Genomic DNA, 15,389 nt, shown 5'->3' with positions numbered 1-15,389 from the left:
TCAGGACAGATCTTGAAACATCCTTTGTGATGATGAATGCCACACCATTCCTCTTCAAACTGTCATTCCTGACATAGTAGATCATATGGTTGTCTGATTCAAAATGGCCAAAACCAGTCCATTTCAGCTCACTAATGCCAAAGATATCATTTCATTTTTTGACAACTTCCAATTTTCCTAAATTCATACTTCGTACATTCCATGTTCTGATGACTAATGGATGTCTGCAGCTGTTTCTCCTCAATTTGAATGGTGCCACATCAGCAAATGGAGGTCTCGAAAGCTTTACCCCATCCATATAAGTAAGGCTGAGTTTACTCTGATGCTGCAGCTCTCTCCTAGTCCTATTTTGAGAGCCTTCTAACCTAACTGGACTATTCATAAGTTGCATGGTAATGTATCAGACAGTGTTTTAGCTGCCGGGACCCAGGTAAGGGTGGTAGGAGAGGTTTCCAACAGGGAGACAAACTTGTCTGTCGGTTTGTCCTACCATGGTGATGTGTAGATGTGAGTTTTGAGGCTTAGCCACTGGTGTTTTAAACCCAGTGGGATGCACATGGTGTAGAGGTATCAGCCCAGCTTACAGACTGAGACAGACTAGGAAGAAGGAAGAGGCCATCTTATCTACGACTAGAGGAAGTATATTCTGGACCTGTAACAGTTCCCATCCAATGCTGTATTACTGCACAGCCCAAAAAGCCAAAATCGTCTTGGTTTTATATCTAATAGAATAGCTTAGTCATGTCATTGTAGAACTGACAGATCTAACTGAAGAGTTCCCAAACAGCATCATTGCTTCTGATTCCTTTCTAGACAGGTTCTATGGTCTATATGAATTCTAGCTTAGCTATTACTTTTCATATAGTCTTAACTGAGGAGCTCTGGTAGCGTAGTGCCTAAGGCACTTGACTGCTAATTAGAAGGCTGGCGGTTCAGACACCAGCCACTCCTCAGAAGGAAGGTTGGGCAATCTACTTCCATAGTGATACCACCTTGGAAATCCAAGGAGGGGTCGCTATGAGTCAGGTCCAACTCCACAGCATGTAACAACAACATAGTCTTAACTATAATATTTAGATTGAGATTCTGTTTTTTTTCCTAAAAACACCAATGTAGCTTTTTTTTTTTTTTTTTTAACAGATGATTTTAGGGATTTATTTCAGCATTTTTCCAGTTATTTCAGTGATACATAGTATATGCCAATCAAATTAGAAACGCCAATGTAGCTTCTGCCCTGTGTTTTCAACTAGAAGTCCAATCTTGCATATCTGCGCACTTTCCGTCGTTTGAGAATTTGGTGTCAATCTGTGGTTTAGCTGAGTCTCCGTCCCCGCTGGTTTCCTGAGAATTCCCTAGTTTGAACGAGAGAGAAAGAGCCGGGAGGTATCTTCTTCCCTGTGTTCCAGCAGTTGTTACGTTTTGATCAACTGTTGGAAGCCTGGCCCCACAAACACTTACCACGGCCCTGCTTCTTTAGACAGCACACCTCAGCATTTGACATTGGGTTCCACCTCTCTTGGTTGTACAGATCTGCTTACGTTTGTTTCAATTACTGGCGTCTGTACATACAGGCAAGCTAGCATGTATTTTTTTCCCTCACATTTTTCATATACCCACTTGCAAGTGGTTCATTCTCAGACAAAGACCATGTCTAAACAAAATCTGTCTTGTAAATCATAGCACTAGACCGAAAAGGCTGTTTTGTAGGCTTCAGATCCCAGTCCCTAGACTGCACACTGGCAGGAGGCATTTTCCCTGCCATTATGTTAGTTTTTTAATGTCACTTTTTGTGCTAAGGATGAAAATGTCATGTAAATATTAAAGAGAGAATTTAGAGGTGGCGTTCTCCTCCATTCATTTTTGAATCTTAGCACTAAGTTAGAATGTGAAAAATTAAAGTTGCAGCTGATGGTCTCCGTTTCTGTTGTGGCAGCTTTACGCTTTGTTTAAAAAAGTATTTCGATTATATAACTTAAAAGCTGAACGAGTTCACGTAAGCCACATTGATTCCAAGTCGACACCTTTACTTACAGTTTGACGCTGTCCAGCACCAGCCAGCTCTCTTCTGATGGGGCTTCGTCTTCCCAGGGTGGCATTTCAAGGCCAGTTATCAGAAGATGCGGTTCTGACCAAGGTCATGTCATCATCTCCCCTTTGGTCTTGCCTTTTTTTCCCCTTCTGGCATGTGTACAAATAGTTTATTGAGTTGAATAAAGTTCTCTCTGCAATAGCTGGATTTCATGAAATAATCAATTATTTCTTATACATCCTTCCCCCCCCTCCATTTGTAATTCTCAAATATTTTGCAAAATGGAGAAGCAGAAAGGATGAAGACATTGGATCACTCACTGGGGGTTTCAGATGAGTTGTCGGAAATATGACATCACCCTAAAGTCAGTAACAAATTGTTTTCCCCCAAAGTTCCCATCATTTCTTTCAGCCTACGTGTGTAACGCCCAGCCTTCTGAGGGAAAAATAACGATCCGGAGATTGGGAGAACTGGCTCCTAACTCTGGGTCTCCCTCTAATTTGTCGTGCTGCCTTGATCCATTCTCTTTGCCTCTGGGACTCAGTTTCCTAATCTATAAAACAATGAAGTTCATTGAGCTACACCACTTCTAAAAAGTTCCACGCTAAACCCGACCCAGTGCAACCCATTGCTGTCAAGGAGAACTGCCCAATCGGGTACCAAGGTTGCAGTCTAGACAGAAGCAAAACCCAAACAGTCAAATAGACTCTGACTCACAGCAGCCCTTGGGGACAGAGTGCAACTGGCCCAGAAGGTTTCCAAGGCTGTCATCTTCATCTAAGCAGACTGCTTCATCTTCTTCCTGCAGAGCGGCTGATGGGTTCCAGTGCCAGCCTTGTGGTTGGGAGCCAAGTGCTTTAACCACTGCACCACCCTGGCACAACATACAGGATCTTGGTTGTTGGCCTCGGATGGCCACCACCACATCTCATGTTCACCATGTTGCTCTGTGTGTTTTTGGACAGCAGCCTCCTTGCTGTCCATCAAGAAAATGTATATTCTCCCCAGATTTGTATATTTGTAGGTATTTATGCACTCTCACAGTAGATACCTAAGGAGCTCTGCTGGCAGAGTGGATAAGGCATCTGGCTGCTAACCAGAAGGTCGGCGGTTCAAACACACCAGCCGCTCCACAGAAGGACGATGGGGCAGTCTACTTCCATAAAGATTTATAGCTTAAGAAACCCAGTGGGGCCATCCACTTGGAAGGGATGTAGGAGATCCTGCATAAAGAGGGAGAACAATGTGGTACAAAACTCAAAATCATTTGGAGGCAAAAAAAAAAAAAGAAGGTGGGGACCAGGTTTGTTGGTCCAATGGAGCCTGGTGTAACCACTGAGACTATGGCCCCTAGCTGCCCTTCAGGTCTGGAATTGAACCCACAACTGTGGTTTCCAGCCAAACAAAGTATAGGCATGTGAGTTAAACATTTACCTCAAGTAGACACACGCCCTGGAGAGAACAATCATGGGAGAAGGAAGGGCTGCTTATGCACAGGGAGATAGCTCAGGGTGCAGAAGAGTATGAAGGGATGGACACTGGGAGGAGGTAACTATGGGGAGGAAGTGGGAGGGGAGCTGCTGCATTGTAAATTTTGGTCAATGACATGAGACAAAGTATATGTGAACTGCTGTATGAAAAGTGAATTTACTCTGTAAATCTTCACCCAAATCCTAAAAAAAAAATAAAAAATAATAAAAAAAAAAGAAACCCAGTGGGGGTTGCTGTGAGTTGGAATCGACTCAGTGGCAGAGAGTTTGGTTTTAATGGGTACCTACATAGAGTCGGACGGAGGTCAGACTTCTTGATGGAAGTGGAATAGGTAAATGAGTGGGGAAATGATTGAATAATAATCTGATAGAAGACTTTACAAAAGAAATGTTCACTTTCACATGGAAGCATTAGTGATTGCCAGCTAACATTGTAAGAGGTAACTGATGTGTTTTCAACACATGATGATACATGCGAACTTTCAAAGTATTTCTAAAATACTTAGATCTGAGAATTTTTTGAGGTGGTACCAAAACCAAAGCAAACCACTGCCGGCTATCTGATTCCAACTCATAGCAACCCTCATGAACAGAATAGAACTGCCCCGTAAGGTTTCCAAAGCTGTCAATCTTTATGGAAGCAGAATGCCTCATCTTTCTCCCCTGGAGTGGCTGGTGGATTTGAACCACGGACCTTTTGGTTAGCAGCCAAATGCTTTAATCTCTGTGCCATCAGAGGGATGATTAAGCACAAGAATGGTCAACACTCCAATTGTAGATAAATTAGGCCTTATGCATAAAGGGGGGAATATTAGTTCTTATAATCCCATACATTTTGGAGATTGCGAAAGAATTTGAGAAATCTACCAGCATCACCTTCCCACCTCTTTCAACAAAACTCTTGTAAATGTGGGCGTCCTAACCATTCAACCAGTGATTAGTGTCATGGACTGAATTGTGTCCCTGAAAAATAGGTATCAACTTGACTGAGCTATGATTCTCAGTGGCTTGAAGGTTATAAATGATGTACTCATCTTCCGTTTTGTGATCTGGTATAATTATCCTACATTTGTGAGCCTTATCAATCCTGACCTCTTTGTGTTAATGAGGCAGCATTAGGTTACGTTATTGAGGATTCTATGAGGTTTGCTTTGCTGATGAGGCAGGCTTAGGGCCAGATGCAGCCCCCTTACTCAGGCCACAGGGGACTTGCCCAGGGGCGTGGCCGGCGTCACCTTTTATCCTGGAGAGAAGCCAGCAGAGAAAGAGGGGCCTCCGTGCCACTGAGGGAGGGGAGCTGGAGCGGAACGGCGGAGCACGGCCCTGGAGCAGGGGTCCCTGCGCTGAGAACCTCCCCCATCCAGAGGAACAGTGATACCAAGAGACGACGAGGTCTCCACGGGATGCTGGGGCCACAGACGTTGAAAGGAGACAGGTCCTTCCTCCAGAGCCAACAGAGACAAAGGCTTGCCCTGGAGCCAGCACCCTGGATTTGGACTTCTAGCCTCCTCCCCTGTGAAGGGGTAACTTCCTGTTGGTTTCAGGCCCCCCCCCCTTGTGGTGGTATTTCTGTTGCAGCAGCAGTAGAGAACGAAGCACTTGGCTCAAGCTCATACTAATTACAAGAGAGTTCTTCCGCCTGGGGGTCCTGAGGGAGCTCTGGGGGCGTAGTGCCTAAGGCACCTGACTGCTAACCAGAAGGCTGGCGGTTCAAACCCACCAGCCACTCCCCGGGAGGAAGGTTGGGCGATCTACTTCCATAGTGATCCTGCCTCAGAAACCCAAGGAGGGGTCGCTATGAGTCGAGTCCAACTCAACGGCACATAACAACAACAACAACAAGAGGACTGAAAGTTTACAGGGTTGGATCCATTTATTACATTTCAATTGGTCGCTGTGAGTCGGGGCCGACTCCACAGCAGTGAGTTTGGTTTTCTTTGGGGGGTCTTGATGTAGCGTTTGCAGACAGATGGAAGTGTGATCTTGTATTTTTAACATTTGCTTTCAGATTTGTAACCGTTGGTATCTCGTTTTTCACTTTTTCACCGTAGCTCTCGTCCTCTCAGCCTCCCCACAGAGGACTTGTTTTCCACGTCTGCTGTCATGGTGGCCGCCCTCTTGTGGACTTGGTTTGTTGTCAGTGCCACCGACACGATCCCCACTCAGGTGACCCCGTGTGACAGAGTGGAGCTGCCCCACAGGGTCTTTAGGGGAGCAGATCACCAGGTCTTTGCTCCCATACAGCTGCTGGTGGGCGAACCACTGATCTTCGTTAGCAGCCAAGGGCTTAACCATCGTGCCACAGGGCTCCTTATGCACTTGGTGTTGATTGTCATTGTTCTTGAAGCGCGGTAGTAAACGTGCACTTAGGCTTTTGTCTCTGAGGTCTGGCAGTAACGCAGTGCGCCAGGCCTAGGGCCTCTCTCCATCTGGGCACCATTGCTGATGCAACCCGTCTTCACCAGCTCTTTTGGGAGCCAAACAAGACTCATAGTATCTACCAGTTACTGATGACTTACAGTGTCCCTTGCAGTGTGCTAAGCACTTTACATCCGGGACGACTTTATCCTGTGACACTGTCACATGCGTTCACCCAATATACAGAGCGTGAGGAAGGTCATGTTACAGGTGAGACGTATGGAGATTAGAGTGATCAGCCTTGCCCGTGACCACCCAGCTGGCAGCTGCTGGGTATAGATTCTACCCTGAGTCTGTCGGATGGTGAAAGCTGGGCTTTTAGCCACAGTGTCTGTATTTATATGCCATCTCGTACCGTCAGACTCTGCTGAGTTTGCAATCAGTGAAATGTCTGGGTGCTCTCAGGTTTTTTGGTAGATAGGCTTTTGATGTTTTTTTTTCCTTTTCCATTCATAAAGCATCATTAGAAATGATGAGATTTAATTTCTCTTTCCGTCATACACCTTATTTCTCAGAATATAACTTACGTCTCACACCCTGTCTTCATGACAAGCTGTCTGTAGTTGTCTGTGACCGTTTATGTCCTAGGGTGGTAATTGGAGGTGTGTGGTGGCAGTTTCCCCGCATCCACCAATCCACCTGGCAGCACTCTATCCATAAAGGAGCCCCTCTTCCTGTACTTTATCCATCAGGATGTTAGGAGTGAGAAAAAGAAGGAAGTGCTGGAATTTCCCTAACGGTGCGTTTTCACGTCAGCACCTGCTGATCTTATCTCCTTGCTAGATTCCAGTGGGAAGGTTCACCTCACATTAGTTTAGAAATTTAGAGAGGAGTTTTGATAATAAACCAAAATAAATTAAGTTTTGTTTTCTTTATTGATCTTTATACAGATCGTTATGACTAGACACATCCTGCAGGTAGAGAATTCATTTAGGTAATGGTGACAGTTAGTACCATTTGTAAGATCCCTCACGATGGAAGAAGGTCTTTTCAGTGCGGTCTTACGTAAAGTGTGTCCCCAGTTCTGTGTGAAGCAGGGGTGTAAAACCGGCTACCATGGAACTGGCTCTGACACACGCCCCATGTGGCGGAGCAGCACGGTGTCCGCAGGGTTGGCAGTGGCTGTTTTCTGAAGCAGGCTGCCAGAGCTTTCTCTGTTCTGAGGTGCCTCTGCGTGGACCCAAACCTCTAACCCTTTAGTTAGGTGCCGAGTGTGTTAACCATCTGCAGCGCCCGGGGACTCTAGGTGGCGTTACCTTGCCATGTTTACAGTGCGGTCATCGCTGGTAGGTGCCATGGAGTCCCATCTCCCTCACAACGACCTGTGGACGACGGAAGGAAGCCCCGCCCGGCCGTGCGCCATCCTCCCAGTCCTTGCTGTGCTTGAGCCGGCGTGGCAGCCCCCGTGTCATCCATCTTGTTGGGGGTCCTCCTCTTTGTCACTGACCTCTACTTCACCAAGTGTATCCTTCTCCAGTGCACCCCTGTGACAACATGGCTATGGTTGGAGCCGTGTCAGCCGCTTGAGAGCGAGCCTGCGGTCAAGCCTTGGTCTTCTCGCTCCATGACTGACATTCTCCCCATCATGTTACCCTCCTTCTCAGTGAGATCAATGAAGGATCTGAAGCAGCCGCCGACACTGGAGGGAGGGAACACATAATGTGTTCTCTTGGTAATTTGATAAGTAGTTGAGAGTTCAAAGTTGAATCTAATGAATTTTCTTAATCCATTGAGTGAAAAGGAGAAAATACGCAGAAAAAGATAACAAAGAACGTTTTTTTGTCTGCTTGTTTTACTTTGGCATGAAGAGAATTACTTAAGCTTATAGTACTTTAGTAAAAAAAAAGTAAGTACTCTGAAAATTGAGAATAGTATATATTACAAACCTAGATCTTGACATGGAAGAAGTCACTGAAGACATTAGGTGAAACGGCTTCTTGGTAGCAACGATCTTTGATGGTCACCAAGAATAGGCGGGTGGAGAGTGTAAGTCACTAACTAGAGAGCAGATGCAGAGGAGCAAGGGTGCAGGGGGGCGGTATCCAATCAGGAAGCACAGCACCACGTGACGGAGGCCCAGGAGGACGCTGCACGGTGCACAGAGGGAAAGACAATGCGAAACGCTACATACACAGGCCTGCACTGATGGTAATAACAAACAGTATCCACGAGTAGATACAGATGTGGAAGGCTAACGGGAGCGCGATCATGAGTACATACAGGCTTGGTGGAGGGTAGTTCTCCATATGAATTTGTTAGTGTAGTAAATACCTCCAAGAATATTGTAGAGCATTTGGGGGCAAAGTTCTGGAAAGTCTCATCTGTAACCAAACGCCTTGAGGGAATGACTCACTGGGTTTGGGGGCTCAGGACCACAAGACCTAGGGGACAGCTAGGTCAATTGGCATAACACAGTCCACAGAGACAGTGTTCTGCATCCTACTTTCGTGAGAGCAGCTGGGGTCTTAAGAGCATGCAGGCTGCCATCTAAGATGTCTCTTGGCTTCTCCCCATCTACAGCAAAGAAGAGTAAAGATGGCGTGCAGTGACTGGCTTCCTGTGGCCCTAGCCCTCATCTGCCATTTTGGGATGTACTATAAATCCTACTCCCTGTGCCTGCTCAGGGTGGGATGCATAGCGAGCCCCACCTTGTTGGAGGCACCACCCATTCTGTGATGTATCCTAAGTCCTATTCTGTAGCATGTTTAGCACAGGATGTTTCTTGAGTCCCCCTTTGCCGCAGCTCCTTTGAGGGTGTATGTGTGAATTTTCTGGGAAAGTTCCCTCTCTCTTGCTCCAATTCTGCATTTGTTTTGTCATCATCTCACCCCTGGACTTGAGACAGCAGCCATCAGCTGACCTGCTGAATTGGGTTCACCAAGCCCTGCAGCCACGGGAGTCGGGAGAGTCCTCCAGACCCACCCACAGACCTGGGACTTGCCAGCCTGCCAGCCTCCCAGCCTCCTCCTCCTCCACCACCACCACGTGAGCCATTTCCTTGGGAGTTTATGACTTCTGTGAGATGGTACAGTGAACTTCGGAACCCTAAGACGGGAGGGAGATTATTGAGGGGAGGAGTAGGAGTTGATGTCAGAGATGATGGAGTGGCACAGCAATTTGGAAAAGTCGGACATTTGGGACATCTTTAACCTCTGCCTCATAGGGATTGGCCTTGTGCTGGTCTTTCTAAAATAAATTATTCAAGCAGGAGAAAATCAAAGACTCAGGAAACAATTAGTCCAAAGGACTACTGGACCACGTGACCCACAGCCTCCACGAAATGGAGACCATAAGAACTAGATGGTGCCCGACTACCACTAAATACTGCTCTGATCAGGATCATAATAGTGGGTCCTGGACAGAGAAGGAGAAAAAAAAATGTAGAACAAAATTTATAATAATAAAAAAGACCGTAGGGTTCAACCTTCAGCCAAACAGTAGGCCCATGAAGTAATCAGTCATACCCGTGAGGAATGTACTTCTCAATACAGTCAAGCAGATGAGACCAAAGGGCAGTGTTTGCCTGAAAGTAAAGCTTAGAAGGCAGGAAGGGTCAGGAAGGAAGGACAAATGGAAATGAGGAATCCAGGGACAAAGTGGGAAGAGAGCTTTTAGGGTGTGGGAATTGCAATCGATGTCATGAAACAAAATGTGTATGAATTGTTCAATGGGAAACTGGTGTGCCCTGCAGACTTTCACCCAAACTGCAATTTAAGAAACAAATTAAAATAAATGTTATTAAAAAAAAAAAACTATAGAAAATATATTGCTATTAAGAAAATTTAAGCCACCAAGTTATTTGTGAATAAGCTGTGTGATGGTTTCCTCTGAGTGTTTTCATGGGAAAAGCATCAAGCATGGATGGATTAAAACAGCCTCGTTGAAGTTAGATATTTTTGTACCACCCAGTTGCCAGTGTTCAAGCAGTACATTTGCACTTTGTATATTTCACACACCTATGTTCTAGGTAAATAAATTCAGGGATGGGTGAGTAATGTCTGGGAGATCCTGGTTAAGTGAAGTGTATGGTGCTGCAAACTTGGAGGAGGAGGAGGCTTCACTGTGAGGAAATACAGACATTTTATCAGAGAAAGGGTTTCCTGTAATCACAGTTTAACCTGACTGGTATTCACGTGCATTTATTATTTAAGCTTAATATGATGTCAAATTCAAAATATTTATTTAAAAAGTCATTTTAAATTGTACTAATGTAACAAGGGGAAAATTTATAACTGCTCTGCTCAAAATGCTGGTTAGGTTTAAATACTAACAAGATCTCTCACTAGGTTCCAAGTGTCGAATCCTAGTTCTCTTCGGGACACTGTAATGCCATTCCTGGTATAGAAAGCAACACAATTTTGTTCAGAAAAATAAAGTATAAAACAAGTATTATGCTCTTAAATGTTACTGAGTGTTTCCGGTTCAGTTTTTAGCTTTACTTTGGAAACGATTCAGAAGAATTTTATGCTTGACTGTTTTACATGCAAAGGATATGATGAGGATAAACAGACGTTTTACGTTGATTTTCCCCCAACACCCCATAGATACAGGGAAGGTCTGTTCATCTGGGCGCTTGCTTTCCCGATATTACCAGGTTCCTGACTGGTCTGCATGCCCTCATTAGAAAGGTTTGCCAACTAGATTCTAGAGAAGCGTTTACCCAGAGACCTAAGTCGTCAGTACGCTTTGCCCGTGTGTCCTTGACGTCCATTGTTTTGTCACCGATGAATTAAGGAACAACAGAAGGCATTCTGACGTTGACTAGGTGCATTCGCCACAGCGCCCAGGCTCCTCTAACTGCCGCTGGTTCTCTGCCCTGTCTCTCCCCAGGAGTGTGGTGGTGCCGGTCAAGAAGCCGCCCCCCGGGAGCCTGGCCGTGACCGCGGTCGGAGCCGCCCCTGCAGGAAGCGGGCTGCCCACAGGCAGCACGGCCAACATATTTGCCGCTGCCGGAGCTACACCAAAAAGTATGATTAATACAACAGGTACCGGCCTCTCTCTTTTTGTGGTGCCTCATCTTTTCCTTTGTTTTCTGTGTCATCATTTTTCTGCTCGTTTGGTCTCAGAAAGCAAAATGCCCTGCCCGTGTAGGACGATGGTAAACTGGGCAAGGCTCGCGCCTTGTGACACTGTTTCCCAGGAGGGGTCCGCATTCGGGGTGCCCTCCCTTGGCGCCATTGTGGAGGACTCTGTTGGCTTTGGTGCCGAGGCTCGGGCGACATAGAACGCCCTTGATTGACGTTCAGCGTGAAATCTGAGAGTGGAACGTATCTGGGGCCCACAATCCAAAGATGACTTAAGCTCTGCAGTTTGCTTTGTGGCAAAAGCCAGTTGTGTGCAGGGTAGCAAGGTGTACTGAGCATGGGAGTGACGGAGGCCGGACTGAGGGGTGCCTACTGGCCGAACCTAGTGTCTGTTGGGCGCTGATTCCCCTCGGGGAGGGCACCGCTCCTCGCAGGTCCCTGCCGATAACCCAGAGCCGCAGCTGGATGAATGGGGCCTGTGGCCGCGAACCAGGCCGTCACTGAGTTAACTGATGAACTTGGATAGCAGAGAGTGCCATTCTCTGTCCAGCCCCTCCTAATGATTCTCAGAACATGAAATAGCAAATCACAACAAATTTTCAAAGCCTGCCTGAGATAAGCTTCTTTGTTTTTATTTTTTAATTTCCAGAAATGTTCCTGTTGGTGATTAGCTAAATAAATCCTTACCCAACTCTTTGTGATTCCATTTTAGGTATTTATACTCGGCAAGATGATCCCTGACTCCCTTCCCTGACCTAGTAGCCTTCTCCTCTCCAGCCTGTGTAGCCTTGAACCTTCCCATCTAGTGTCCTGACCTAGACCCTCCCCGTCTTTGTGAACCCTCTTGCTCTTCCTTGTGCTGTCTGTCCGTACCCCGTTATCATGCCACCTGAGTGTGACATGGCATTACCAACACAGACGTGGGGGGTAGGATGGCGAATGTCGCCTGTCAGACATGTTCATTGTAGCACAGAACTGCCATCAGTAACACCGCGTGAGAGAAGACCACAGCTTCGGGTTACATGTAGCATAAGCAGCTATTTGTGTCTGACTTGTCTGACAGCTTCATATACAGGCTTTCTTTCCAGGGCACAGTCCTGTTCTTTACACTGACTCTGCTTTTAGGAAATGGGGGGTAGGGGAAAGTGTTACTCTTCTTACTGAAATACATATTCAAAAAGTATTAAGGTTTTAGAGTACACTGATGTAGCTGGGAAGGAAAACCAACATGCATTTGGTGTTGTTTACTGACGACTCTCATCTTTGTGAAGAGCTGGGTAATTGGACAATTTGGTCCCTGTTTCTTACCTTTGTGTGAGACAAGTCATGGTGCTTTCTTGTCATGTTTCATATTAATAGATGTGCAGAGTGTCATCAGCAAGCGTGTCAGCACAGAGCGTACGACAGTACAGTGGTGTATGCCATGGACGTAACGGCATCCTCCTTAGGAACGCACAGATGTGCAGACACACACATGCATACGTACACACACACACACACACACACACACAGTGGTGGCCAAAGGCCCAGGCTCCAGTGGACACAGAGATGCTGGATAAAGTTGAGGGGACACACTGCCAGGCAAATCAGTTTCAGGGGAAATAGTGTCATATACTATAACGTTCAGGAACACTAGATGTCCCCCCACGCCACAGCTACCTCGCACAGTTACATGGTGCAACCTAGAAAAAGGCTTTCTCAACTGGCATCTTCCTATCACTGAGGAAAGCACGTTCTTGTCAAATCAGGTACAATTACACTCATTTGCGCCTTTTGAACCGTCATTTCATCGAGAGTCACGATTACTGCTGCGTTGTCGGCAATGTCGCACATTTATCTCAGTGGGACGGGAAGCTGTGCGTCGTGGACGTGAAGAGCCGACTCCCGACTCAGATTGCTCTGGTCCTGCACCCGTTTCAGCGAAAGTTGTTTCCATTTGTTAATGTCTTTCATTTATACCCCATTTGTAACGTGCAGTTTTGTGAGGTTCATGTGAGTAAATTTTGATGCAGCAGCTGCTGTCTGTGTTTTTTAATAGCAATTAGTATACTAATGGCCAAGTGGTTTTCAGTTGTCCCATTATGTTTAGAAATTCAGTTGAGTAATTTCTCTCAGAGTCAAAAGTAATGCTGTAATGAAAATTATGTTGTTAAATAAAAGGAATATTTAAGGCTAAACATTATTATTTTGGGAACAGGTGCCGTGGATTCAGGGTCGTCCTCCTCTTCCTCCTCTTCTAGTTTTGTGAACGGTGCTACCAGCAAAAACCTCCCGGCTGTCCAGACGGTCGCCCCCATGCCGGAAGACTCGGCCGAGAACATGAGGTACCCAGGGCTCTGGGCCCTGTCTCACACTCAGTCACTCGCTCCCTCTCTCTCGCTTGCTCCCTATCCCTCTCTCTCTCTCCCTCCCCTTCCATCTCTCTCCCTCTCCCTCCCTCTCTCTCCCTCTGTCCCTATCTCTGTCTCTCCCCCTCTCTCCCTCTCCCTCTCCCTTTCCCTCTGCCTCTCTCCCTCTCTCTCTCTTTCCCTCTCTCCCTCTCTGTCTCTGTCCCTCTCTCTGTCTCTCCCCCCTCTGTCTGTTCCCCTCTCTGTCTCCTTCCCTCTCTCTCCCTCTGTCCCTATCTCTGTCTCTCCCCCTCTCTCCCTCTCCCTCTCCCTTTCCCTCTGCCTCTCTCCCTCTCTCTCTCTTTCCCTCTCTCCCTCTCTGTCTCTGTCCCTATATCTCTCCGTCTCTCCCCCTCTCTCTCTCTCCCTCTCTCTCTCTCCTTCCCTCTCTCCCTCTGTCTCTGTCCCTATCTTTCTCTGTCTCTCCCCCTCCCTCTCTCTCCCTCTCCCCCTCTCTCTCTCCCTCTGTCCCTCTCTCCCTCCCTCCCTCTCCCTCTGCCCCTCCCTCCCTCTCCCTCTCCCTCTCTCTCCTTCTCTCCCCCCCTTCCCTCTCCCTCTCCCCCCCCTTCTACTCTATGTTAGGGTTTGACTAGCAATTCTTTTTCTTTCCTTTTAAAAATTTAGCTACATCTTTATATTCAAAGCAAGCTTTTCTTAAAAACCATATCCTTGGGCCTTGCTTTTTTTTAATCCCCCTTTAAATCAATTTGATAGTTTCTGTATTTTATTTGGTGCTTCTACACCATTAACATTGAATGTCATTATCAATATGATTAGATTAAAATCTACCATCTTGCTATTAGCAGCAATACATTGCTACGGTGCCTGCTCTGGAAAGTTAATTATGTTAGAGCAATTGAACAAGCAAAATTCCTCATAGATGGTATTTCACGTTGTCCTTGGTGAAGGCTAAGTTAGGGTCTCCGTCAATAGGTGTTCGCCGACACTGGTCACCTTCACAGTGTGGGACAGTTTATGTCCCTCCTGGGCTTTCTGTTCCCATTCATCTAGTATCCCTGCCCCCCGGCCTTCTCATCTTAGTTGGAAAGTAATTGTTGAATTATAATTAATTTTATAGTTACCTTCATTTATACTATTTCTACTACTCCTCATTTCTTTGCATAAATGGCCAGTTTTTGTCTGGTTTCCTATTTCTGCTACGTGAGAAACTTCCTGTACCAAGTGTCTGTGTGCAGGTGGCTACGGCACTGCCCGGAACTTGTTGGCCCGACACAGCCTCACTGCCTTTCCTTCGTGAATTGTTGGGCTCCGTGGGCCTGCGTGTGTGTCGTTTGGGCGGTGGTGTTGTTGCAGCCTTGTTGCTTTGCCTGCTGGCCGGTGTGCCGCCGACGAGAGCACTGCCCTGCTTTGCCACTCTTCCTGTGTCTGTGCTCACTCACTGCTTTCTTCACCTTTTTGGTGGAGGTCTGCTTTCAGGACTTATTAGGATGATGCATCAGGTGTTTCGGTTTTTGCCTGCTCTTTCCTCTCTGTCTCTAACCCTCACAGTGTTGTCTGAGCACCTCACACCCACGGTTTGTGACCTCCAGTTGTGTGGAACACTCTCATTCAGGTCATCACACATTTCTTTAGTCCTGTCCTCCATCTCTTCTTGCACTGGTTTCTACTGCTGCCATAACAAATTAGCACAAGCATCATAGCTCAAAACAACGTCCACTCCTATCTCGCAGTTCCATAGGCTGTAACCAACATAGGCCCCACTGGGTTCAAACCCAGGTTTGGGCAGGGCTGTGTTCCCTATAGGAGTCTCCGGGGGAGAATCTACTTCCAGGTTGGTTCAGGTTGTTGGCAGAATCCAGTTCCATGTGGCTGTCTAACTAATGTCCCTGAATTCTTGCTGGCTGCCAGGCAGGAGTGGCTTAGCCCCTGGAGGCCTTTGCCAGTCCTCTCCCATAGATTACCACACCACACACACACACACACACACACACACACACACACAATTCAGAACCCCAGAGATGTGTCAAGTTCTCCTCGTGTTTGGAATCTCTTTGACCTCCCTTTCTGCAACACCCCCCCC

General features: G+C 46.7%; 1 protein-coding gene across 1 annotated transcript in view; it reads left to right on the top strand.

The window, feature by feature from the left end:
* The window catches only part of NBEA (neurobeachin), a gene marked incomplete at its 5' end in the record, with an annotated part of 985,874 nt that overhangs the window by 461,224 nt on the left and 509,261 nt on the right, over positions 1–15,389 (top strand). The window contains 2 exons of the mRNA XM_042782600.1: positions 10,768–10,922; positions 13,159–13,285. Coding sequence (XP_042638534.1) covers positions 10,768–10,922; positions 13,159–13,285 — 282 coding nt within the window. The remainder of the gene's footprint in view (positions 1–10,767; positions 10,923–13,158; positions 13,286–15,389) is intronic.

This window comes from Orycteropus afer, unplaced genomic scaffold (genome assembly GCF_000298275.1).
Source record: "Orycteropus afer afer isolate SDZICR_OR568_19922 unplaced genomic scaffold, OryAfe1.0 scaffold00384, whole genome shotgun sequence".
In the NCBI taxonomy this organism is placed as follows: Eukaryota; Metazoa; Chordata; class Mammalia; order Tubulidentata; family Orycteropodidae; genus Orycteropus; species Orycteropus afer.
The sequence above is the reverse complement of the archived record's forward strand: the minus strand, read 5'-3'. Positions and strand labels throughout refer to the sequence as shown.